Here is a 27,104-nt window from a genome sequence, read left to right on the forward strand (position 1 = left end):
GACTAAGTATAATATTTTTCTCTCTTGTTTATTTTGGTTCTCTTTGGCTACTTTAAGAATTTCTGTGAAAATCTGATGCCGTTTTAGGTAATATTTATGCAGAAATATAGACAATTCTAAAGGGTTCACAAACTTTTAAGCACCATTTTATGCCCACACATCTTTTGGTGAACCATGGAGGCATGCAATAAAAAGATTTTTAAAAATTGACTTGCAGCAAAAAAGAAGCCAATGCTCATCATCTTTGTGGTGCGTCTAAAGCTGTGGTTCGTCAAGCCGTGCCCCTCAATCAGCTGCTGGGAGATGACGTCCCCCACCCCCATCAGAGAGCCTGTAGGGAGATATTTTGGGGGGGGGGGGGGGGGGGGGGGGGAAGAGCATGTGTAAAAAAACAAACAAAAAATTTTCAGTAGTTGGTCCTCACAGCTCCAAGGTTCCTGGATTTATCTCACGATCAGGGTAACTGTGTGAGTTTTGCAATTTATTTTCATTTTAATACTGGTTTCCTCCAGGTTCTTGAGTTAGGCAGCTTCACTACACTAAGGGACAATGACAATCACCTGTATACAGTACCTACTTGTGCACATGCACCAATCAGGCCTAGACATTAAGCATTTACCACTGGTGGCCCATTGGGCCAGTGGAATTGAAAAGTTACTGGCCCAAATGGAAAATGTGGTGGCCTGAATGTGCGTGGTACCCAAACCACAGCTGCCGTAGGCAGCCTCTGCAAGCACCACAGGTGCTTGCACAAAGAGGGGGGTCCGGGGGCCCTCCCCTGGAAAATTTTGATTTTTCAATTCATATTCGTGCATTCTGGTGCATTTAAAGGTGAAATTAATGAAAATAAGATTACTCATATTTTGCTAACATTATTATATCTTTGTTTGTTCACATTGATATTTTATTGCTTGCATTTCTTGTTCTATCAATTTCTTAGTTACATTTAAAAATTCTGTTCTTGTTCTCTGTTCGTTTAACACATGCTGTTGATTACTGTTTTACATTAACAATTGTTTGTATAAGTTTTAGAATAAGCTAACTTTTGCCTCACCATGCAACTAACTTGTTTATAGAATAAGCTTTGCCTGTAACCCACCCTGTGTGATGTAGACACATTTTCCTTTTTTGTCATGGTTTCAACTTTGGCTCATATATTCTCAACATTGTAGATATTGAATTCTCACCACTGTAGATATTCTAATAGAAATAGAGGTACAATGAACTTTTTATATACACCTTGATGATAATAGCCACAAGACACACACAGGCCAGTCCCAAGTCTGGATGAAAGGTGAAGGAGGCATACTAACCCTTATCATGCTGGATTTAAATGGGCATTTTTATTGCCCATGAAGAAGTTTTATTTCTTAATTAATAATATATCATGAGAATCACTGACAAACCATACATTTCCTGAAAGGGTGGACTTTGGGGAATAATCTAGTGAGATTTTTGCAAAGCCTTACCTGCTCGGGGGTGATTTATAACCCTAATTACCTGTTAATTAGCTAATTAACAGGTATGCTCAGGTGAGCCAAAAAGGGGTGAAAAGTTGTGTTTTTTTAATAAGACAAGATATAAAACACCAAATTTTCAGGATATGTCCTTGGGGGAACTAGTAGTAAATTTTTGCAAATTCAGCTCATTTGCATAAACTGTTGCCATGGCAACAGCAGATACCCTAGCAACTGGGGGTATACTGGGTTTAGCATGGTCTGGTTGTACTAGAGAGGGTCAGAATAGTTATTTTTGTTGTAATGAACTAATGTAGACCTAGTTTGGCTATTTTGATAGATTTCATCATCTTTGGATATTTGAATAATATAATATATGGGATCAGATCTAATTTACCACATTATTAGGGCCCGAGCCCTATGGGCGAAGGCCCTATTGTTCTTGTAAGAGTTCACTATTCTTCTTCTTCCGTCTTCTTCTTCTTCTTCTTTATTTTTCTCCGCTGTTGGGCCATTTTCGGGGCGCTTGCCATGGGCGAAAACGCACGAAATTTGGCACCAGTTCCGAGAATTGCCACCGCTACTCAGAACCAGAAGCCCAAACTTGGCCGGGGCTCAGGGCCTCTATAGCGCCCCCTAAGTCGTTGTGATTTTGGCCTCCCGCATTAAGGTGCCTGGGTGCCATGTAGTTTGTAGTAGTGGCATGCCATTTGGTACGCATATGTCTCACTAAGCCGGACAAAAATGTAATGCCAATGCATTAGCCACACCCAACAGGAAGTGAGGTAATTTCACTTTTGTGCGAAATGCATGGCCACGAAGACGGCGCAACTCCTCCTAGACCGTTCATAGGAATGTCACCAAAATTGATGCACATCATCTACAGACATGGCTGACAAAAGTTACTAAATACGTTTCACGTAGGATAAACCGTTCAGAAGTTATACGTCAATCAATTTTCGATGCAAAATTTTACATGCTTAAAAATTCATAAATCTTCTGATTGCTCAAAACTGCTCTTACTTCACACGCAAATCACTCATTGGGCTTCTGACATGTTACCCAATTTCTGTGATATTTCGCCACTGGGGGCGCTATTTTTGGGCAAAAATTCCAAACTTTCCTCAAATTTGGTCAAACTTCACGGCCACCCTCTTTCTACCTCCCATGTCATGTATACCACATTTTGGGAATTTTCGTCCATGGGGGGCGCTGTTTTTGGCCGACGCAATTGCTCCAAAACGGGTTTTTGGTAAATAATTCCATAATGCTTTTCCTTCACACCACTACCTTGTGATAGTACATTGCTGTTGTAGACACTTATTTTTCCAACTCATAATCGCTCATGTACAGCATAGCGCCACCTACTGACATGGGAAAAACCAAAAAATTTATTCTTCAAAAATCTATATCTCATCTTCTATTTACTCAATTGTCATCAAACTTCATACGCATACTCTTCATAGCTCACCTGACATATACGCCAAATTTTGTGCACTTTCGCCCCTGGGGGTGCTGGTTATGGCAAAAATGATATTGCAGCTTCTGATTTGTCAAACTTGGCAAGCAAACTCTTTACAAGACCCTTATTGGGGCGCTTGCCATGGTCGACAACGCACGAAATTTGGCTCCTTTTTCTTAGACTGCCACCGCTACTGAGAACCAGAAGCCCAGATCCAGGCCGGCCTCAGGGCCTTTATAGCGCCCCCCGAGCACCGTTCAGTGCGAGACCCTATTGTTGCCATGTGTCCATTTCTGTGGTTTGTCGCCATTGTGGGAGTAATGTCTCTTGCCGAAGAAGCTGTGGAAGGTATTTCGCGGGGACGCATGCCCCCGCCCCCCTTGGCCGCTGGCGCGAGGGCCCGTCGAGGCCGCTTGCGGCTTTAATTTTATCTGTTCTTCTATTTCAGTCATAGCAACCAACATTTATACTTCATTCTTTAATCACTAAAAGTTGATACACGTGTAGCCGTATTTCTTGGCAGTGTATCCTGAAATTTTGATATTAATATACAAAGTCTGAACGATTTTACACCATCTGAAGCTAAAGCGCGTGTGTTGAAATGCTGTTTTATGATTTGGTGACTTGTAAACCGAGCGTGACGTCGCGCGCTCTGATTGGCTGCCGAGTTCAAAATGAAGCCGTTCGTTAACACCCGATAGTTAATTTATGCACGATCGTATTTAAACTGTTTACCTGGCCTTTGGCCAGGTTGGGGAGCGTGGAGTTTGAACATATTTCTATTTGAATTTCATCATTCTGATGGTCTCCTTGCCGCAACCATCTTCTTCTACAAGATGCTATTCTCCCGCCAAAATGACGCTTCCGAACAGCGCCGAACATCTCCGAAGATGCATGAAGATGACACACTCCTGCCGCGGAGTGGAGCGTGACGAAAACAAAGATGGCGGACCTCGTATCGAAAAGGTGCATTTTACGAACAATTTCTTCACAATTCTGGGTAAAATATGGGTAATAAAATTTGTTAATTTGTATCGAAAACGTACTAGCCCGCCCGGGCCACTGTTTGGCCAAATTTAGTGGCCCGAAAGACGTAAAAAACACCGCCGGGCCATCGGGCAAGTGCTAACGTCGAGCCCTGCCAATGGCCCAAGACCATCCATCAAAATCATGAATGTCTCATCTCTCATTATCTCTAGCCGCTTTATCCTTCTACAGGGTCGCAGGCAAGCTGGAGCCTATCCCAGCTGACTACGGGCGAAAGGCGGGGTACACCCTGGACAAGTCGCCAGGTCATCACAGGGCTGACTCACAGGGCTGACACACAGACAACCATTCACACCTACGGTCAATTTAGAGTCACCAGTTAACCTAACCTGCATGTCTTTGGACTGTGGGGGAAACCGGAGCTCCCGGAGGAAACCCATGCGGACACGAGGAGAACATGCAAACTCCGCACAGAAAGGCCCTTGCCGGCCATGGGGCTCGAACCCAGGACCTTCTTGCTGTGTGAGGCGACAGCGCTAACCACTACACCACTGTGCCGCCCAATCATGAATGTATTTGTAATAAAAATACCACTAACGTAGAATCTCCTTTTCCTGGAACTGTGACGTAGTATATTCAACTACAATGTAACTTCAAAAACAAGCCTCCTAAATACCAAAGTTGTCATTTAATAATGGTTTGGAGAATGTGCACGTGATGGCCTGAAAACCACCATATCATCTTTGTGGTGAAAACAACCAAACAAAGACATTTTCTGATATATATCTTCTCAGGAAATAAAATGTGCCCCCCCCCCATAATTCATCCATAGGCAAAGTTATAGAATCATATAACCCCAATTCAGAAAAAGTTGGGATGGCATGTTGAAATTAAAACTAAACAATGATTTGCAAATTATTTTTGACCTACATTGCATACAAAACCATACAGCAGCAGATTTTGTGTTTTATACCTCATGTTTTTTTTTTTTTTTAACACACACTTCAATTTTGATTCTTGCAACACATTTCAAAGGTTGGGACAGTAAAGCATTAGCAACATTAACTCCTTCTCACAACACTTAAAAGATCTTTATATACTGAAGACATTAAGTGGTGAACTATTTCTGATGTTCTTTTGTCCTATTCTGCCTGCAAACAAGTCATAAGGTGCGCAACAGTATGGGGTTGGTGGTCATTTTTAGTTTCAGAATTTGCCACACATTCTCTGTTGGGGACAGGCACCTTCTTCTGTAGCAATGCCAGGGTTTCCCATACATAGACCATTGTGTGGTGCAGCGCCACACAATGGATTCCTATCACCACATAATCAGACTCGCGATTTTGAAAAAAAATAAATAAAAATTCTGTTGCGTATCGTTCCGTTCATTCATAGTACTCTTTCTTCTCGTTCGCGCGCGCGCACAGAGACAGACGGAGAGGCGTGCTAATTAAAAAGTTCCAGGGATGAGAATTTTCCGCCGATCAGCAGATTTCCGACTTTTTCAGACCAAAATGATCGTTTTTGAGATCGATGTAAATCCATTGAGAAATTTTCAGGGGGGGGGGGGGGGGGGTATGGTTAACGATCTGTGGTCACTTTATAACGCAGACATCCCAAGTCTCCCGGAAGTTCCGGGAGTCTCCCGCATATTGATAGCGGCTCCCTGATGCCCGCAAATTGGAGAATATCTCCTGGAATCTAGAGCAAGCGTGTGCACGCGAAACATTAATGTCTGCATCGCGCATCTTAGAATGTGCGCATATGACAGGGAGCACGAGAGAGAGGCTGCGCGTGTGCCTGTTCATGGAGCGCATGCGAGACAAAGAGAATCCTGATTGGGTTACTCAGCAAAATAAGCCAATCAGCTTTCAGTGTGGGTGGGCTTTTATCTCTTTTCTCGAGGACCGAAGTTTTCAGTTGAGTCAGTGCAGCCTACAGGATCATCCTGGCAGAGAGAGAGTGCGCACCCCAAAAATACAAAACCCACTTCACCTCAGATTACACAAAAGAATCTCCCTGTCTAATAAGGGTAAACAATAATGACAGTTTCGCGCGATGTACTGTTTGCAGCAGTGATTTCAGCATTGCCCATGGTGGCTTAAATGATTGTAAAGGACATGTTGAGGTGAGGAGTGTCATTTCATGTGCATTATATTTAGGTCTACAACAGGCTGTCATGAAAAGACCAAACTTACTGAAGATTTCCGTAAAGTAACAATGTATGAATATACATCATATATCTCACATATACGTCATAAGTGTGTATCTTTTATAAATGGGGTTAGCTTATCTAATGTAGCATGTTGGGGAGAATCATAGCATCATATCTATATTTCTGATAAAATTTTAGAGATGATACCATGTATAACTCTCCTACTTATTGCTCATTTCATTGGGGGGGGGGGGGGGAATTGCTGGCGTGCGCCGCGCGGGAGCGTCTGCCCAATTTTTTAGGCCGAGATGAACTTATAGTTTTTTATTTAAAAAAAATTCCAATATGTAATGCCCATTGTACATGCTTGTTCTTTAATTCAAAATCACCATCTTGATCTTCAAATTGGCCATATGGTATATGTATTACATTACACAACATCCTGTCCAGATAAAACCTAGTTAGTACACACAACAGTTGAAAGGGAAGTGATAAGTGATGTTGAATGCTGCCTGCTTAATATGCAAGACCTCCTGCTACCATGATAACGTCAGAAGAACGCTTAAGAGAATTATATGACAGAACTTTTTTCTGGTTTGCACTTCATTTTAAAGTATTAGAGTATTCAAATACATGAATAGCAAAAATGCAGAAATATAATACTGTAGAGCTCGTTTATATTAAAAGGTGCATTTATTTTTTTGAAATCATCAAATGTGAATTGATTAAAAACAAGTCTCTTGTACCATATTAATCATTTTCACCTGGTAGTCCACCAAGAAGGGGAATTTATTTCCAAATACATTGCAACTTTTTGCTGATAAAATTAATGGTTTGGGGGTAAAAAAAAATAATAATAATAAAATATATATATATATATATATATATATATATATATATATATATATAGCCAAAAATCATTAGCTCCCTGCCCCCGGGCCCCGCTGGGTGCCTGCAGCCCCCAAACCCCTGGCTTTTTTCAGCCTTTTTTTCCCCATTCTCATCCCTGAATAACGCAGCCTTCCCAATTCGCCTTCCGACCTCTTGTTTTAAAAGGTAGCCTACATCGTGCTCGTGATGAGCTTTATCATAGCCTTCTTGGCTTACATGAAACGGACATCCCTGAGTCAGGCTATAAACCAATTTTGATGCATACAGTAGCAGCTTGACACGAGGAACCGGCCTTATTGCATTATCCCGTTTATCCCGCTTCAGCATTCATGCAAGTTATTAATAATGACTTGACATTCACAATAAATAAGGCTTTCCCACTAGCCTAAATAAAAATGTTATACTCACGGGGATGCCTAGCTAATGCTATCTGAAGCATAAAATCTGAATATTTTAAGAAACATCTTTATTAGCTTTATTGGCGAAGTAGATAAACCATCACTGCACTGGATTTCTCAGCTATGAATAGGGTAAGCACATAGAAATTCAGTATTCCTTTGTACATTTTTTTTTTTTTTTGATGTAATGGAAATTTTTAGTGCTTCGAAGAAAATTTACTTTTTTTTATCCATAGATTAAAACAGACCTCAGGAATAGGCTCCAAGGGGAACACCTGGCAGCCTGCTTACGAATCTTCATAAATGGTCCCGAGCCCAATGACTTCCCTTACGATAGGGCACTTGAGGTTTTTTTCAGGAAGCCACGCAGAATTAAATGCTCTGATAGGGCATGCAGACTTTGCACCAATTAGGGTAATGCTTTTTCATTGTTAGTTGCCTTGGTGTTACCTTAAGTGGTTTCTTACATCTAATTATGATATTTTATTATTATTTTGTTGTTACATTATACTTTTTCATTTTAGTATTGGTTGAGGTAAGTGTTGAGTTCAATATTTAAAACAAAAACCTCCAGCTTGTTTTTTGCAATTTATTCCTTGAATGTCAACTATTGAAAGATTGCCACCAAAAAGGCAAAAAACTAAGATAAAAACTAAACTTTAACTTCAATTTTGGTGAGTAATTTTCATAAATTTAAAAAGACTTGTTTTCCACCAACATCAAGCCCAGCAAACTAATGGCCTGCCCTGTAATGTAAAGTTGGGTCGAGGAATGAAACCAGGCAGGGTTCTGGTAAAAATTGTTTTAGCTGTCTTCTCTTAAAGAACTTAAAATAATTTAGATTGAACTGAATAATCTCAAATGCTTCTTGTAGCTTTAAAATAGTCCCAGCAGGTGACTCTGAAGAAAAATACTGTGTGTTTGAACACCGCCCGCTGTAAACACTTTGCATACACCCCAATGACCGACTTCACCGACCGCCACAACACCACCGCGCACGATTCCCTCATCGGCACAGTGGAGCACCACAAATTGCTACCTGGTCTGTGGGAAACACTGAATGCCTTTGTAACATGTGCACAGAATGTGGTTTTGCATCATCATCTTGAAATATCCCTGGAAAAGCTGTCGTCTTAAAGAAGGAATATGTTACGCCAAAATCTTAATGCACTTTTCTGCATTAATGTTGCCATCACAGAAGTGCAAGTTACCTTTGCCAAGGACAAATAAAATGCAGAAGTCCATACCATGACAGACCTTGGATTTCATGCTGGCAACAGTCTGGATGGTCCTTTTCCTCTTTGGTTGACGGCTTTGCACACTATTGGTATTATCTTACTGAGATTCATGAGGTAGCTGCCTGGAATTAGGGCTGCACAATCGTAATAAAATCTCAATCTCGATTCGCACCTTTATGCAATCTCATTTCTAAATGACAACGGTTCTTCTGCATTTTATTGCATCATCTGCATCAAAACAAACACTCTGATTTTTCCCCAGGGAATCTCAAGCGCCCCATAATTCTGTATCGCCTTTGCTTTCTCCCTCAACCAATGACAACACAGCTTTCCACCATGTGATGCAGTGTAGCAGAAAGCTGGCAGGACAGGAGCAGAGTGAATGAGATAGACCGCAGCGAATGAGTGTGAGAGACAGCGAAGAAAAGCTTATGGTAAGGAGAAATAAGAGGGAAAAAATTAATCCAGAAAAACAAAAACAAACAAAAAAACCCAGCTGACAGTGGTGCGAACCAGCTGAATGACCCTACTGTGCTCATATCGAAAAAAGGCTCCCATTCAGTGGTCTGGAAAGTATTTTGGATTCAGGCAAGATGATGGTCAAAGTACTTTGCAAGCATTTTTTGCCATATCAGCGCAGCATGGCAACACCACAAATTTATACAAATCACCTTAAACATCACCACAAAGTGCAATATGATGAAGCTGTAAAGGGCAAGAAAGCAGCAACTGAAAATGCCTGTCGCTTGTCACTGCAGACATCGATAACGGAAACTTTGCACAATGCATCACCATGCCCATCAAGCTCCCATAGGCATAAGGAGATAACAGAGGCGATCACTTAGCCAAAGATATGGCCCCCGTTAACACTGTACAAAACTAAGGATTTAGGAAAATGATCAACACCTTGGACAAACACTACTCAATGCCCTCCTGCAACTATTTTTCACATGCTGGACTACCTGCTGTGTACACTTGGCGTTGAGCAATAGTAGAGACAGAATTGAGGGAAATGCATCATTTTTCAGCAACAACAGATTTATGGTCCAGCCGAACTATGGAACCATACGAGTCTAACTGTCCATTTCACAACGAGTGACTTCACCATGAAAAGCTGGTGCCTACAGATTAGAGATGCTCCGATTGATCGGATGCCGATCTTGCCTAAAAATTGTTTGATTGGAGGACCCTAAAAGCGCCGATCAAAAAAGTCGATTAAACCACGTAACATAGGCTACTCGCGCGACTCTTTTTTTTTTTTCTTTTTCCGACTGCGCATCACATGGACTCGGCAGAGTGGAGCTCTTACAAGCAGTGTTGCCAGATTGGGCGGTTTTGAATTCTTCTTTGCGGGCAAAAAATGGCTTGGGCTGGTTGACAAAAATTGGGCGGGTTTGACGTTAGTTCGGCGGGTTTTTAATCATTGGCCTAAATTAATCATTAACAATAAACATTAATCTCATTAAGTATTATTTAAACAAAAAAATGTCAATGTAACTGTAAGACTAATGTGTGTAATGTAGTGCAGAAACTGAACTCAAACTAGTACTGTAAATAAGAATGACACAATCCATTCTCCATTTTCTCTTATGTTACATTCAGCCATGCATCGTAGCCTAACTTTTTTTTTTTTTAATTTAAGTATAAAACAGGTACAATCTAACAAATCCACAAAAGTCAGTGTAACAGATGAAGAAAATACATGGATGTACACAAAAATAAATTAAGCAGAATAACTAGGCCTAAAAAATTAATAAAACAAACAGGATAAATAAAAAGATAAATAAATAAATAAATAAAAGACAAATAAAAAATAAATAACCTCAGCAATGCAGATGTTAGATATGCATCGTAGCCTAACATAGCCTACATCATAATATGCATGTGCGTCACCTACTGGTCAACCACTATCTAGCAGAACCCGTAGTGCTACGCAGTGGACAGCCACTTGCCTATTGGCAGGTGAATAAAGGCCGGTTCCCAGCACTTGCACAGGCAGCAAGAGCATATCTTTGTTCACCGTGCACAAGTGTGGATAGTGAGAGACTATTTAGCACAGCTGCAAACGTTATTGATGACAAAAGAAACCGGCTCACCTCAAAAAAAAAAAAAAATGCAGAGATGCTCATAGTAATCAAGAGAAACTTGCCATTTATGATTGGAATCTAAAGGATTTTGTCCTCTGTGGTAGTAGGCCTAGCACATTTTGGTTTTAAACATTGTGTTTATTTTAATTTAATCAATATATTAAAAAGGCTAAGTTTCCAAGTAGCCTGGGCCTAAATGTGACTAATTGATTGATCCCATCCCAAGTTGATCTAATGTGTGTTGGTAACTACCTGCTTGGCCTTCTTATGTTCTTTATTAATATTATGAAGGATGGCATTGGCATTATTTATTTTTTGGATAAACAGTTGGTTGTTCCTCAACATCAGACATTCATAATGATAGCAGAAAAGTTTGCCATAATTTTCAGTGGCCAGTTTTGGTGTTTACATTTTGCTGCCAATTATTTAAATTGTATTTAGTGAGAGGCTACAATTTCCAAGTATGCCTTAGTGTAACTTCATCCCATCCTATTAAGCTGACCTAATGCGTGTTGGTCTTCCTGACCCCTCTTGTTTTATGTTTCTCTGCCTTATTTGGGAAAGATGGCCTAGAGTAGCCTTAAGTTGTCTAATTTTATATAAGAAAATAAAAGCAGTTGGTGGTTCTTCAAGATCTTGACTGCATTTCTACTGTTTTTTTTCAATACAGTTAATTCATAGTTTCATTTCTACACATTGTGCACACACTGCTAGATTATATATAAAAGATATGGAAGATTCAGATTCGCCTGCCATTCTATGATCGGCCGTGATCGGCAATTGGCAGATCATAATTTTAGTGATCGAGCCCAAAAATGGTGATCGGAGCATCACTACTACAGATTGCTTTTTTTTCCCTGAGGATCACACAGGTGAGGCTCTAGCATCGGGACTAAAGGATTCTCTTACATCTTGGACAGGGGTGGCTGGGGGTGCATGTCAACCCAGTAAGGCCGGGGGGGTCCGGGGGCCATCAGAGGCCCCTGTAAACACTGCAGTTTTTAAATGTCCAGAGATGCACTTTGAGCTGTCAGAGACATGTTGTAAATTAAATCTCTTAAAGAAAATTACCATGTCAAAAAAGTTTTAAAACTAGGAACTTCAAAAAACATTTTAATTGGTCACTGAAAATGATAGTCAGAATTGCAGGTATATGCGCAGAACATAATTACAACTGATATATGGTAATATTTATGAAAGTTGCATTGTCATAATGAGTTACCACGACACACTACAGTGTAGTACACTGACCACAAAACAGCTTATATCAATAAATTATTACTCTTTTAGCAACTGCAATCTGAGCTCCTGCTCAGGACATTCAATGCACATATAAGACAGTGAATATACCCAGGTAAACTCAGGGAATGCAAGTGGCCACTTAAGACAGCGCTTAATACCGATATAACTATAAACAAAGACAGCAAGAGTTGCATGTCTATAATACAAAGTCAGGAACTGCAATCTGAGCTCCTGAGTCTAATAGACTGAGAGAACTATACAATGATTGTGTGAGTTGCAGGTGAACAAGTCCTAGAAGTCTTAGTTCCTAAGACTCAGGGGATTTCAAGCAGATTTTCTTCAGAGCCATTGCAAAAATCAATCTCTCTCACAGACATATCCAGCCGCTGTTGGAAAAAACAGTGAGGCTCATCCCCAAAACAGCACGTGTACCATGTACATATACAGGGGAAATTAAGTACAGGGATACCCTATTAATGAATATGAGTAGTAGCCAGACAGCTGACGTGTGTACGCAGTAAGCCTGCTGCAGCAGCATCTTATCATTTTGGCTTGTGAACATGCATGTTAATGATGCCATAAACAAAAGGATGCCGCACACCCTTTACATGTAGTCTACACACAGTCCGGGAATACAGTATGTTATGTAGATGCATGAAGTTCCCACACCCTGTTAAAATCCAACAGGACTCGCCCAGCTTGCTTTTCACTGTATTTGTGTCATGAGTGAAAAAACCTAAGCTATAGGATCTATTATTAAATATAAATTTATACCATAACTTCTTCAGCTCAATCCCACAATGATTATTTTTTAAAGCATATTAATTAAATAAAACGGTGGGCATATGTTGGTATCTGCAAGGGGGGGGGGGGGGGGGGGGGGGGTGCATCCCCCCCTTAAATCTGTGCCCGTTGGGAGTTTGGAAGAGGAAAAAAATGGTGTGCATAACTACAGACAGTGGGTCCAACATTGTAAAAGCAGTCTCCAGTAACAACTGGACAAGGCTTCAGTACTCTAGACACAGATTACATCTGGCAAGCTGCTACTTTTTTTTTTTTTAAGTTATGCTATTTAGCTCATTAGTATGATGTTAAAAACACTGATAATGACAGTAATAGCAACAGAAGGTATTATTATTATTATTATTATTATTATGTATGCCTACATTAATGTTTTATTACTAGGTCTACTAATAATAAAAATTGTTGATAGACGTATTGATTCAAATGTATTTTTTTTCCTTTTAGAGAATGCAATGAAATATTCACGAATAGGTCTATGCAAAAAGCTTGTGGGTTGCTTCAGTTACAGTTGGAGGAGGAAGAGAGCGCTTGGTGAGGCCCAAAAGGAGCTTAAACTATCTGAACACAAAGTTAAAACTGAATGCCCAACAAGATGGGGATCAAGACAAGCTATGGTCCAGAGGGTACTTGAACAGCTACCTGCCATTTCATGCATGCTGTCCTCTGATCGGAAGGCAAGACACCAGATTCCCACATGGCAGGATACTAAAGTCCTTGAGGCAAACAATACCCTTAGCCCACTGACAGACTTCACTGATGCCCTCAGGAAAGCAATATGTGAGCATCTCCTCCATGAAGCCGGTTCTCCAACTTTTTGGAACATCAGTTGTGGCAGTGCAGGAAGATGAGACAGATCTCACACAATCATTGAAGTCAATGATCCAGGGATACCTTCAGGAAAAGTACAGTAACCCAAATATACAGGAGCTGCTAGACATTGCCAGAACTCTCAATCCAAGGTTCAAAATGAACTGTCAGTGAGGACAACAAAACCACTGTCAAAGCCAGACTGACAGATGAGATGACTGGCACAACTTCAGTTATAGTAAGTGTTTCAATTAGATTATGCTCACTGATATTTACGCATATTTTTAAAATAGTTAAAAAAAAAAAGAAAAAAGTGTACTCTAATCTTAAAGGAACATGCCAACTTTCTGGGAAGTTGACTAATTTGCATTCTACCCCAGAGTTAGATAAGAGGATACCCTTTTCTCTGTGCGTACAATAACCCAGTCTGACACTGCTAGCCTAGTTTAGCATAATTCACTGGAAGTGGGTTACACCAGTTAGCCTATAGGCTAACTAGCTAGCCTATAGGCTAACTAGCTAGCCAATAGGCTAACTAGCTAGCCAATAGGCTAACTAGCTAGCCAATAGGCTAACTAGCTAGCCAATAGGCTAACTAGCTAGCCAATAGGCTAACTAGCTAGCCAATAGGCTAACTAGCTAGCCAATAGGCTAACTAGCTAGCCAATAGGCTAACTAGCTAGCCAATAGGCTAACTAGCTAGCCAATAGGCTAACTAGCTAGCCAATAGGCTAACTAGTTAGCCAGTGTTTGTTTAAACGGTTACAGTGGTGATATTACATTGGTTAAAATTAGATGTGTTAATGATCATCTCTCCTTCACAACAAAGACGCCCTCAACTGCCCAAAATATTGAAAAAGTTCAATATTTTCCATTAGTTATTTAAGAAAGTGAAAATTTCATATATTCTAGATTCATTACACAAATATTTCAAGCATTTTTTAAATTTAATTTTGATTACAGCCTACAGTGCAAAAAATAATCCCCTCAAAATTAAAGTTTTTCATTTGGAGTTTGAATTAAAAAAAAAAAAAAAAAGCCACCCCACAGTATAAAATACAGTGTCTCTCTCGGTCTAGTTCAGTACACGCAACCACAATCATGGGGAAGACTGCTGACTTGACAGCTGTCCAGAAGATGATCAACACCCTCCACAAGGAGTGTAAGCCACAGGTCGTCATTGCTGAAAAGGCTGGCTGGAAAAGGCGCTCAAGCAACAGGGATGAACGCAGCCTTGAGAGGACGGTCAAGAAAAATTCAGACTGTCCAGACCATAGAGGACTGGAGTAAGGTCATCATCTCTGAAGAGTCCAATTTTCAGCTTTTCCCATCACCTGGTCATCTAAGGGTTAGACAGAAACCCAGGAGAGGCCTACATGCTACAGTACCTTGCACCATTTAGAAATTTGGTGGAAGATCAGTAATGATATGGAAGTCCTTCAGCAAGGTTGGAATGAGGCAGATTTTTGTTTGTGAAGGACACATGAATCAAACCATGTACAACCCCAATTCCAAAAGGTTGGGACACTGTGTAAAAAAAAAAAAAAAAGCAATGAAGATTTGCAAATCATGGAAACCCTATATTTCATTGAAAACAGTACAAAGGCAACATATCAAATGTTGAAATTGAGTTTTTTTTTGAAAAATATATGCTCATTTTGAAATTGATGTCAGCAACATGTTTCACAAGAGTTGGGACATGGGCAACAAAACACTGAAAAAGTTGTGTAATGCAAAAAAAAAAAAAAAACCAAACAAACAAACAAAAAAAACCCCTAAATTGGTTAATTGGCAACAGGTGAGTAACATGATTGGGTATAAAAAGAGCATCCCTGAGAGGCCGAGTCTCTCAGAAGTAAAGGTGGGGATGGGTTCACCACTCTGTGAAAGACTGTGCGGGCAAACAGTGCAACAATTTAAGAATAACTTTCCTCAATATAAAATTGCAAAGAAATTGGGGATCACATCATCTATCTCATCTCATTATCTCTAGCCGCTTTATCCTTCTACAGGGTCGCAGGCAAGCTGGAGCCTATCCCAGCTGACTACGGGCGAAAGGCGGGGTACACCCTGGACAAGTCGCCAGGTCATCACAGGGCTGACATATAGACACAGACAACCATTCACACTCACATTCACACCTACGGTCAATTTAGAGTCACCAGTTAACCTAACCTGCATGTCTTTGGACTGTGGGGGAAACCGGAGCACCCGGAGGAAACCCACGCGGACACGGGGAGAACATGCAAACTCCACACAGAAAGGCCCTCGCCGGCCCCGGGGCTCGAACCCAGGACCTTCTTGCTGTGAGGCGACAGCGCTAACCACTACACCACCGTGCCGCCCTTCACATCATCTATGGTACATATATTTAAAAGATTCATTGCCACCTTCTCTGGGCCCCAACTCTTATGATGGACTGAAGTGAAGTGGAAAATTTTCCCGAGGTCTGACAAAATCAACAGTAGAAATTATTTTTAGAAATCATGGACACTACATCCTCCAGGCTAAAGAGGAGAGGGACCATCTGGCTCATCAATGCACAGCTCAAAAGCCAGTATCTATGATGATATGAGGGTGCATTAGTGCACATGACATGGGTAGCTTGCAGAGGTGGGGACTTGAGATTTGGACTCGAGTCGACTCGAGTCACTGTTTTCATGACTTGTGACTTGACTTGACAAAACATGAAAATACTTGAGACTTGACTCGGACTTGGAAGTTTAAGACTCGGGACTTGACTTGACACACGATGACTTGAGTGTTATTTCCATCGTGTTTTTATTGTGAAAATAAAATGTAATATGCACATACTTCAGTAATTTTGATTGCACTGCCATTGCGTTGTCACCACCCTGTCCATCAGGCACGCTCTCTGCATGGGCTATATACCACGCCCCATGCCACGATGTGTTCACAGATTTCACATCATATCATCATGTCAGCCATCCCAAGAGTAATCACTTTCGGCTTCAAGGGCTACTGCCTAGAAGGTAAACGATGAACGGCGCAGTGCAAGATTTGCAACGTGACGATTTCTGACAGCCAGACCACGACCTCCAATTTCGTCCGGCATTTGAAGATCCATTCTGCCCAGTAAGTTTATTAATGTGTTATTTGGTGATAGCAGCTAAACTCCTTGTTAGCCAATGTTAGCCACGAGAGTGAGCGGTAGGAGGATTTTAGCCGTTGCAGATGTAGCTAGGGATTCAGTTTATTATTGTGAAATTCTTATGTGAATGCTGGTAAGCAATGTAGTTACGTCAAGTTTAATGATATTGTATATCAGTAGTAGCAAGTTGATTGTGCACTTTGCAGTCGTGATGCTGAATAACATAAGCAGCTTCCTACCCTGTTGTTCTGTTTCAGGGTTAAGCTAATGGTCAGCTTGTGAACATGTACAAGTTCATGAGCAGCACAAATTCGTGTAAGTGTGTTCATGTACATTAGCCAGACTGTCCATAGAGCATAAGACAGGGGAGTTTATCATAGCCATTTGAAATAGCAGTGCAGCAACCTGCACATTTTTTTCATCACACTACCTGATCAAAAAAGAAAAGAAAACTCCGTCCCACTGCCCATCATGCACTATTGAAAAAAGCGCCACAATTTGGATTCACCGGCATGCCACTCGCTGTTTGAATACAGGCTAGCAACAATACTAAACTCTGCAAAATAGGCTGACTGTGCGCGGGAGTCTCGGTTCCCACTGTAACACAGTGTGCACAATTTATTTTTGTAAGTCATCCAAACTATGAATTTACATTTAGTATATCAGGCTACCAGGCCACCAAAATAATGGTTTGAATGACTACAATTCAGAGAGCACAACTCTGTAACTGAACAGGTGCATTGGATATTTCCCAGTGAGGTAATTTAAAAAGTCTCTGGGTAATTGTTCAAGGAAAGATGAATCCCGCGCACTGTCCTTTCCGTATTGTTCCCGAAACGTTGCACTTGTGGTAAGGAGGACAGTTCGTTAGCCACGACCGAAACGTTGTGAGCAAAGTTCCTGTGGAAAGGAATGCGCGGGATGCATATTTCATTTAACATTTATTTTCGTAACAATTATAGCAGGAACCAAGACTCCCACGCCAAAGTCGTATGTCCACGCTCCGCACAGGCTGAGGCAGCATCAGAGAGGGAGAGAGCGCTTTTGCACACACCTCTGTAGCTTGTCATATGGGGTAAGATGATGTCACTTTTGCACAGGCGAACAGGTCTTCTTTTTGAGACCTAAATTATGTCTGACACATTTCTCTATCCTTTGGGTTTTTGTTTTTTTTACTGGCGCAAGCATACATCGAAGTCACTTCAGGTTTCTCCACGTGTATCTTATTAATAATAATCATCTCATCTGACGTGATTAGAGATTGGAGGAGCTCATGCCCCTGTTAACCCAAGGTTCCTACCCTCTTAACTACGCACATAACAGAATGCCAATTCTCTGTTTATTTTTCTTGCTGGCTGATGACAATGTGAGAAACTTAGTTGGCTTTCAATCTTGCAATCAATTTTGCCATCAATAAATAACTTTGTGACATTATTAGTTTTGTTTTATGTATTTTACAGAACATGAGTATTTAAAATGCAAATATTTAACAGGTTGGGCACATGTGCCAGGGATGTTTACTGACATTTACTTATGTATTGCCTTTTCAATGTATTAAATTCATATTCTGCTGCTAAAATTACGCCAATACGCCTAAGGTGACTTGACTTGGACTTGACCTATTATAGGACTTGACATAGCCTGTGACTTGACTTGCCCAAGACAAAAAAGACTTGGGACTTGAAGGTTAAGACTTGAGACTTGCACATGTGTGACTTGGTCCCACAGAAGTGTGCAGGGCTTTTGGGCTCAGGCAACGAAGCAAAGAAGCAGGAATAGTAGTGAGAGATGAAAGAAAATTAGGTGCTTGCCTCTCTCTGGCTCACCAGCATAGGTGAGCCAGAGAGAGGCAAGCACCTAATTTTCTTTCATCTCTCACTACTATTCCTGCTTCTTTGCCTGAGCCCAAAAGCCCTGCACACTTAAAGTCCCCCTGAAAACAGGAGGCAAATTCATACCTCATCCCTCAGACATGAGCAACGATTGCATGTCTCCAGCCAGCCAGCCAGATACACGATACAACACGAATAAGATTTAGCACAAAGTCTCAGCTGCCCTGCCATGACAATAACATTTTATGGCCTTATTTATTGTACTGGACTTTATTTAAATAGTTGATTTAGGCCTACTATTTGATTTAGGATTGACTTTAGGTGTTTAAAAGCATTTTACACCATGTCTGTAGAAAAATCTTTTTACTGACAGGCTGGTAGGTGTGTATTAGTGGCCTTTCTTTAGTTCTCTACAAATAGAACAAATGACATTTCACCATCAGTAAGTCAGTCTTCTCTGTACTATTCAATTAATGAAAGGAACTGAAAATGCCCATTCCCAGTCTTTATGATATATAGCTGGTTGGTGTTCATATAAACACTAAACAACTAAAATATGGAAAGAGGAAAGACATCCATCTTGAAATTTACAGGATTGTCACTGACAAAATATCATGGTTTACAAAGGTCATTGTGTCTTAATGGCAGGTCCAGGCGAGGAAATGTAGTACCTTTTACGTAATGTAACCTTTCATAATGTCAGAGAACAACTAATAATCCAGAATAGCAATGTGGAAAGAGACTGAAACCCTGGTTATGCATTTACTGGCTTATCTTATTAAAGCAGGTCTACTCTTTACACCATATGGTGCAAGCAGGAACAGGAGGAGAAAGAGCAGTAGCAGGTTAAGGAAGACAGACATTTGTCTCTCACTCTCATCTTAACAGATATAAGACTTGTTGATCACTCCAGAGAAAGTTTGGTAGCAACCTGCAGGGGGCTTCTCCGAAAATACTCACAGTAACGTTCTGGAAACAGTCATCCTGGTTATTTTGGATAGCTTATAGTAAGAGGTGAAGATGACTGGACTTGCGTTATAATTGTAAAATCTCCAGAATTAACACTAAAGTTCTACTACAAATAAGACAAACACACGTTGGGGGGAGGGGGTCATCACTACAGAAGTTCACTACCTGAATAACCTCTGACAAAACATCCACCGTGGAATTTGTCCATTTTAAGCTTAAGGAATGCTAATAGGGTCCACAAACCTTGCTAATGTACGTGAAATAAAAGTCAATTTAAAAAAGCCCAACATTAACTGTAAAATAAACCAGTAAACTTCAAATCAAACAATTGCTCCTTGTTGTGTGCTTTTCCGTATTTTACTTCTTTTTATCTTTGTACTGCCCACCCTTTTTGTGTTGCCCCTCCTTTGTGGTGCTCTTGTTGTACCCCTCTTAAATGTTTTCTGTTAGTTCTTTCATCGAGTGTACAGTGTTTGTGTATTGTATACTGTTATTCTTGATTTTAAATTGTACAGTGTCCTTGGGTATCTTGAAAGGCACTTAAAATGTATTATGTTTAAACAAATGGACAGTAATTATCACATAGAATAAAAAAAAAATAAAAATCATTCATTCATTCTCGTCAGCTGAACTGAGACTGGTAAACTGTTGAAATCAGCACAACATTCTCCACTCTTTGTCCTTGAAGAAATACCTCTGGTGGCTAGAAGTCATGATTGATGCATTTTGCATTCTACGTGAAATTGTGGGTGATCAATTTGGCATACAGCTCACCATCGCATGCTAACATCCATAGGAAACAGCAAAAAAAAAAAAAAAAATGAGACTGGTACAACACCAGGACACAGAAAATACCTTCCCACGTGCGCTTCATATACCATTGATTTTTGTTGTAAACTACAGTTAACATAACTAATGTCTCCACATCTGTTGAGTCATTTGTTTTCCAAAGCCCTTCAATTATTAAGTTCTCTTTTCACTGTTGTAATGATTTCAGTCATTATTAAATCTTCTTGAATTTCAAAAACTGCATTACTCATTATGTGCGCTTAAACAGGACAGCTTATTTGGTCACTAATGTGAAATCCACAGATGTTTTAGACAACTAACCAAATATGAAGACAAAACTACTTAAAAAAAATCTAAAAATTCACCTACATGAGTCTCGTGTTACTCGTGTTTTGAGACACAAACAAAATTAACCAGAGTGATTAATTATTTGGTCATAACATTAATGCCTGGTCACCATTAATACCAACAAATTCATTAAAATTCAAAAATACATTTAAGGAGTTTTGACTGACTTCTTGTATATCCAGGCAGTGTAACTGGAATTTGAATTGAATCAGAGAATCATGATGGAATTAGCTGGTTTTAATAAATGTTTTCACTGCCATCTGCTGACAGAAAAGAGCAAATGCAAGAATAAAGATAACCCACCCTGGAAATGTGAATGACAAGATCGCCCTCCTAAAGGGAGATTATGATAGATAATTGTGATGGAAGTGCAATCTTTTACTGAGGCTGAGCCTTTCGGAGTTACATTTTTTTTCTTCAAAAGATGAACTCAAACATCAGCAACTGCAACATTGGACAAAATAAACAGGGGAATAAATTCTGACCAAAATTATTCATCTTCTGTTTCTCTGATGTCTTTTGGAACTATAGAAACCACCTTACGCTTATGCTGCCTGCTGTACTGTAATGTTCAATTCTATGGGGCCAGCAAAAAAGGTAAATGCATACTTAAGTTGGCCTGAAATGTGGATTTTTTTTTTTTTGCACCAACAGGTGACTTTGGGATTCTTACCAGCTGTTATTATTTGCACAGTCCATGGCTTTCTGGCCATTAATGCCTGGTAAGATCTCCAGAGGCCTGCTACACTCATCTTTCTCTGTAAAGCAGAGCAGCTGAAGATCCACAAATCACTGTAGGGAGAATATGAGAAAGACACTGCATTTTCAAGCGGTTTAATACACAACCGTGTGTGGAGCAGTGTTTATTTAAACAACCCCCCCCCCACACACACACACACACCAATGATACACAGTGTGTCTCATCACTGGATATCAAGCAGGAGATACAGTGCCTTGCAAAAATATTAATCTCCCTTAGTGTTTGTCCTGTTTTGTCGCATTACAATTTGTCGTATTAAAATTAATTTGGGGGGGGGGGGGGGGGGGTTAGTACCATTTGATTTTAACATGCCTACCACTTTAAAGGTGCACATTTTTTTTTATTGTGACACAAACAATAAGATGAAAAAACAGAAATCTGGAGTGTGTATAGGTATTCACTCCCCCCCCCCCCCCTCCCAAAGTCAATACTTTGTAGAGCCACCTTTTGCTACAATTACAGCTGCAAGTCTCTTGAAGTATGTCTCCATTAGCTCAGCACATCTAGCCACTAGGATTTTTGCCCATTCCTCAAGGCAAAACTGCTCCAACTCCTTCAAGTTAGATGAGTTGTGTTGGTGTACAGCAATCTTCAAGTTATGCCACAGATTCTCAATTGGATTGAGGTCTGGGCTTTGATTACGGCATTCCAAGACATTTAAATGTTTCCCTTTAAACCACTCCAGTGTAGCTTTAGCAGTATGTTTAGGGTCATTGTCCTGCTGGACCGTGAACCTTCATCCCAGTCTGAAAGCTCTGTCTGACTCAAACAGGTTTTCCTCCAGAATTGCCCTGCATTTAGTGCACCATGCTTCATCTTTCCTTCAGTCCTGACCAGCTTTCCTATCCCTTCAGATGAAAAATATCCCCACAGCATGATGCTGCTACCACCATGCTTCATTGTAGGGATGGTGTTCTCAGGATGTTGGATTTGTGTCACACATGGCATTTCCCATGATGGCCACAAAGTTCAATTTTTGTCTCATTTGACCAGAGAATCTTCTTCCATGTGTTTGGGGAGTCTGCCACATGCTGTTGGGCAAACTCCAAACTTGTTTTCTTCAGCAATGCCTTTTTTCTGACCACTCTTCCATAAAGCCCCATTCTGTGGGGTATACAGCTTAAAGTGGTCCTATGGACAGATACTCCCATCTCCACTATGGATCTTTGCAGCTCCTTCAGTGTTATCTTATCTTTGGTGTCTCTCTAATTAATGCCCTCCTTGCTTGGTCTGTGAGTTTTGGTAGGTGGCCTTCTCAATGCTCCTTCCCAAGTGCAGGACTAACAGACTTAGGGCGTATTCACACCTACGTTGTTTGGTCCGGACCAAACAACTAAACGAACCAAATTTCCCTTGGTCCGGACCTTTTGGGTTGGTCTGAATACAAACCACCGGACTCTGGTCCAGACCAAACAAGCGGACCGAGACCGAGCTGCAAGGTCGGACTCGGTCCGGACCAAAGGAACTCTGGTGCAGACCTTTTGGAGGTGTGAAAGCAGACCGGACCTAATCTGACAGTTTTGCTTTTTTGTACCTCGGGAGCTTCCGTCGTTTGTCGAGCATTATGGGAAACAGAGTCTTGACACTCCACCACAAAGTGCAAACACTGTTTCGGTTGTCAAGGGAACCTTACAACAGTCATTCAGACCAGTGGTAGGCTAGACCACAGAGTACAAGAAATGAGTAGGGGGCAAACGTGGGCCAAGGAAGAAACGCGTACCCTTGTGGATATATGGGCAGATGTCCACATATCTGAGCTTTTGGAGAGAAAACACAAAAATGCCGACGTGTTTGCTGTATTCAGTGAGAAAATGAAGAAGGGTTTCACGCGCTCCCCAGAACAATGTCGGCTAAAAGTGAAGAAACTCCGTCAGACCTACATTAAAATCAGGGATATTCTTTCAAAAAGTGGCGGTACTAGCGACGCAAAAAAGAAATTCATCTATTACGATGGATAAGGCGAATATCCCGACACATACCTCCTCCGTCTTGCGTGAAGAGCCAGAACTGTCACAACATGATGTGTGCTCATCAGCGCTATCCTCCATAGCCGCCTTGCCCTTTGAAGTCGTCGTTGATAAGTTACTTGTACAACAGCATAGTAACCGCACAATTGTGAAAACAGTAAAAACTGGAAAAAACATATAGCTTTGATGACATTAAAAAGAATAACAGCACAGAAAGCCTCCATGACTACTTTTGAACTTAATGCTTTGTGCACGTGTCGTCTCTGACCAATAGCTGAACGACCTCAGGGCGTGTGGCTTTGTTGATAGATTTTGGTCCGCTTACTAAAATGTACAGTGTGAAAGCGAACCGCACCAAAATGGAAAAAAAACAAAAAAAAAAAACATTTGGTTCGGACCAAAGCAAGTGAACTATCGAACTATCCTGGTCTGAATACACCCTTACATCCTTTATTCCTCACGCCATCAGACTGTACAACTCATCTCTGGGAGGAGGAGGGATAACAGGAGAACAGAAAGGAGCAGTAGCCTAGCCTGACAAAAAGCAATACTGGACAATATGCAATACCTCTCCTGTTAGATTTTTTTTTTTTTTGTATATGTTAATACTTAATTTATCTAGAAGTTCTCCATTTTCTATTCTCTGTTTATTCTGTAATGATGCTACTGGAATTTTATTTTCCATGAAGGAACCCTCCCAAAGGGATCTATCCATCTTGTCAGGTTTGTAGTAGTACCATGCTCGTTCCATTTTGCTATAATGGATTTAATGGTGTGTCCTGGAAAATTCAAAGTTTGGGATTTTTTTTTTTTAATAACCCAACCCTGATCTATACTTCTCCACAACTTTGTCTCTGACCTGTTTGGAGGCTCCTTGGTTCTCATGTTGCTTGCTTAGTAGTGTTGCAGAGTCAGGGTCCTTCCAGAACAGGTTGAGTTATACAGACATCATGTGACAGATCATGTGACACTGATTGCACACAGGTGGATCTTAACCAACTAATTATGAAGCTTATGAAGTGAATTGGTTGGACCAGCTCTTATTTTGGGGTTTCATACGAAAGGGGGTGAATACCTATGCACACTCCAGATTTCTATTTTTTCCATCTTATTGTTTGTGTCACAATTAAAAAAAAAAAAGTGCACCTTTAAAGTGGTAGGCATGTTGTGTAAATCAAATGGTGCTAACCCCCCCCAGGCCATTTTAAAGGGATAGTTCGGGATTTTTGACATGAATCTGTATGGCATCCCCATCAATAGTGTCGTGCAAACACACTGACTTACCCCTGACAGCATCCTGTGAGTCCAGTTCTTGTCCAGTTTTGGTCCAGACGAAAGTAGTCCGGCAAGTTTGTTGGGGTCACGAAAGTAAAACGTTTTTCGTCTCAAAACAGTATGTGTTCAAAAGAGTGATATATTTGCATCACAAAACCGTTGTCAAATAAAAAGTCAGACCTCGAAATCGCTTGGCACCATTTTCTCTCCCTTCTTATCAGTGCGCGCTGCCGCCAGGTGACAGCCACGGCTGTTTCATTCGTTGTTTACTAGTGATGGGAATTTCGGCTCTTTTGGCTCTTCTTACTATAAGGAGCCGGCTCTTTCGGAAGATTTTTTATAATTATTTCTCATGACTTGTACATTCACATCGAGTACACATCAATGCAAATTAACACGAAGGAATTTACTAGACCAATTTATATCTGGAACTATTTTCAGCCACAGCACAGGCAAAAGCACCGCTGCAGGCGTAAAGACGCCGCGCAGCGCCTGAAAACGGGTGCACAGCGCCTGAAAACCCGCTTTCAGGCGCTGCGCGGTGTCTTTGCGCCTTCCTTTTCCTACCTATTCCTTTAATTGCTGCAATTAACTAGTTAATTCTGATTCTATTTCTCCTCTCAGTTATAATCTGTCCTGCTTTTGAAAAGATCCTCTCTGGGGGGACAGATGCTGCCACTATACACATCCTCCGTGCCATCACGTGTGTAAGCCGTGGATAGAGTGCAGCCTTGGTCTCCCACCAGCTTAGTGGGTCTGCGTTTCGCTGTCACCTGGCGGCAGCGCGCAGTGATAAGAAGGGAGAGAAAATAGTGCCAAGCGATTTCGAGGTCTGACTTTTTATTTGACAACGGTTTTGTGATGCAAATATATCACTCTTTTGAACACATATTGTTTTGAGACGAAAAACGTTTTACTTTCGTGACCCCAACAAACTTGACGGACTACTTTCGTCTGGACCAAAACTGGACAAGAACTGGACTCACAGGATGCTGTCAGGGGTAAGTCAGTGTGTTTGCACGACACTATTGATGGGGATGCCATGCAGATTCATGTCAAAAATCCCGAACTATCCCTTTAATTCCAGCTTGTAATGCGACAAAACCGGAAAACCAACAAGGGGGATGAACACTTTTGCAAGGCACTGTATCTATAATAAAACTGAAGTTTACTGAATGTGCATGTCAAACAGTATATTACGACTAGGCAATGACTGATTCAATAGCAGTCCCAGTATCTAATAAAATTAGCAACTGTTATCACAGAACTGTTTATATTGTGAAAGTAGTAGCCTCTGTTAGAAAGCCTAAATATCGTATCGTGAAATTTAGATACCTTTTAGCCAAAATTAAATTTATTTAAAATACATTAAGTTATTGAAGGTACAGCCATGCGCTGCTGAACTTGGACGGAGACTATACAGTTGTTTCATTAACTTTATTATGCTGGAAATGGAACAGGCACACAGTTGCAATATCAATACCATGTGCAGTAATCAGAAACACCACCACTCCAATTTTCTGCCACCGTTTATGCATAACAGCTTCGAGCCACCGAACCGGTTTAAGCCACAACGAGTCAGTTTACAAAATACCAATGCTACAGATCATACGTAATAATTGTACCATACAACTATCATTAAATACTGCCAAATAAATTACGTGTCCTACCTTTGTATAATCTACGCTGTCCTGTTGAAAGTAAGGTTAACCTAAACAATTTACTCAAACATTCCGCTACTTATTTAACTCCAGTGTTTTGTGTTCAGAGAGCTACTCTAGGCAGCACACATTATATATACCGCGTCAGAATTGTTTGCTTTCCATAACAAAAGGCAAACGACGAAGTGATAGACGCTTTAACCCGTCACAATGAAACACTGCTTCGTAGAAAATGTCCAATACAAATTTTGTGTTCTTGACCTCTCTAAAGTCAAACCCCAAAACCAATAATTACCAGTACCATGTACACAAGTATCACCAACAGCGTACAAACCCGGAAGTATTCCTGATCCGCCTTCTTCTTCTTCTTCTTCTTCTTTTAATTGGCGGTTGGCAACTTTTTGGAAGCATTACCGCCACCTACCGAAATGGAGTGTGAGTCTGGGTGTAAACTACCTCTACTATAAACAAAATAATAATTAAATAAAAAATTTATATTATTATTATAATAATAAAGAAAGAGTGAAAGAAATGAAAGAGAGAAGCTATTATATTCTTCTAATCAATCCAGTGACTTCCATAAAGTGAAATAGATGCTTAAAGCACATCTCGCTTGAGTTCCTCTGCAAAATTGCTTTTACATTAAAAGGCACACTTTCTGACTGTAATCCAAGGATGAGGTGCTGCCTCTCCTGGTCAAACTTGACACAATGTTCAATTGCATGCTTCACTGTCTCAATAGAACCACATACACCACACTTTCCATCTTCATGCTTTTTAAAGAGAAATAGAGTACTGTTCAGACCAGAATGCCCAAACCTCATTCTAGATATAATATCCTCCTCTTTGGAGGATCTTGCTGT

At 40.6% G+C, this 27,104-nt stretch overlaps 1 protein-coding gene across 1 annotated transcript in view; it reads right to left on the reverse strand.

The window, feature by feature from the left end:
- The window catches only part of mpv17 (mitochondrial inner membrane protein MPV17), a 46,483-nt gene extending 19,960 nt beyond the window's left edge, over window positions 1–26,523 (reverse strand). Inside the window, exons 1-3 of the mRNA XM_060907451.1 lie at window positions 26,251–26,523; window positions 21,252–21,370; window positions 216–331 (exon numbers count right to left, since the gene is read on the reverse strand). Of these exons, the coding sequence (XP_060763434.1) occupies window positions 216–331; window positions 21,252–21,330 (195 nt within the window). The 5' untranslated portion in view covers window positions 21,331–21,370; window positions 26,251–26,523. The remainder of the gene's footprint in view (window positions 1–215; window positions 332–21,251; window positions 21,371–26,250) is intronic.
- Between the last annotated feature and the right edge of the window lie 581 nt (window positions 26,524–27,104).

The sequence above is a fragment of the Neoarius graeffei genome, chromosome 2 (genome assembly GCF_027579695.1).
Source record: "Neoarius graeffei isolate fNeoGra1 chromosome 2, fNeoGra1.pri, whole genome shotgun sequence".
NCBI lineage: Eukaryota > Metazoa > Chordata > Actinopteri > Siluriformes > Ariidae > Neoarius > Neoarius graeffei.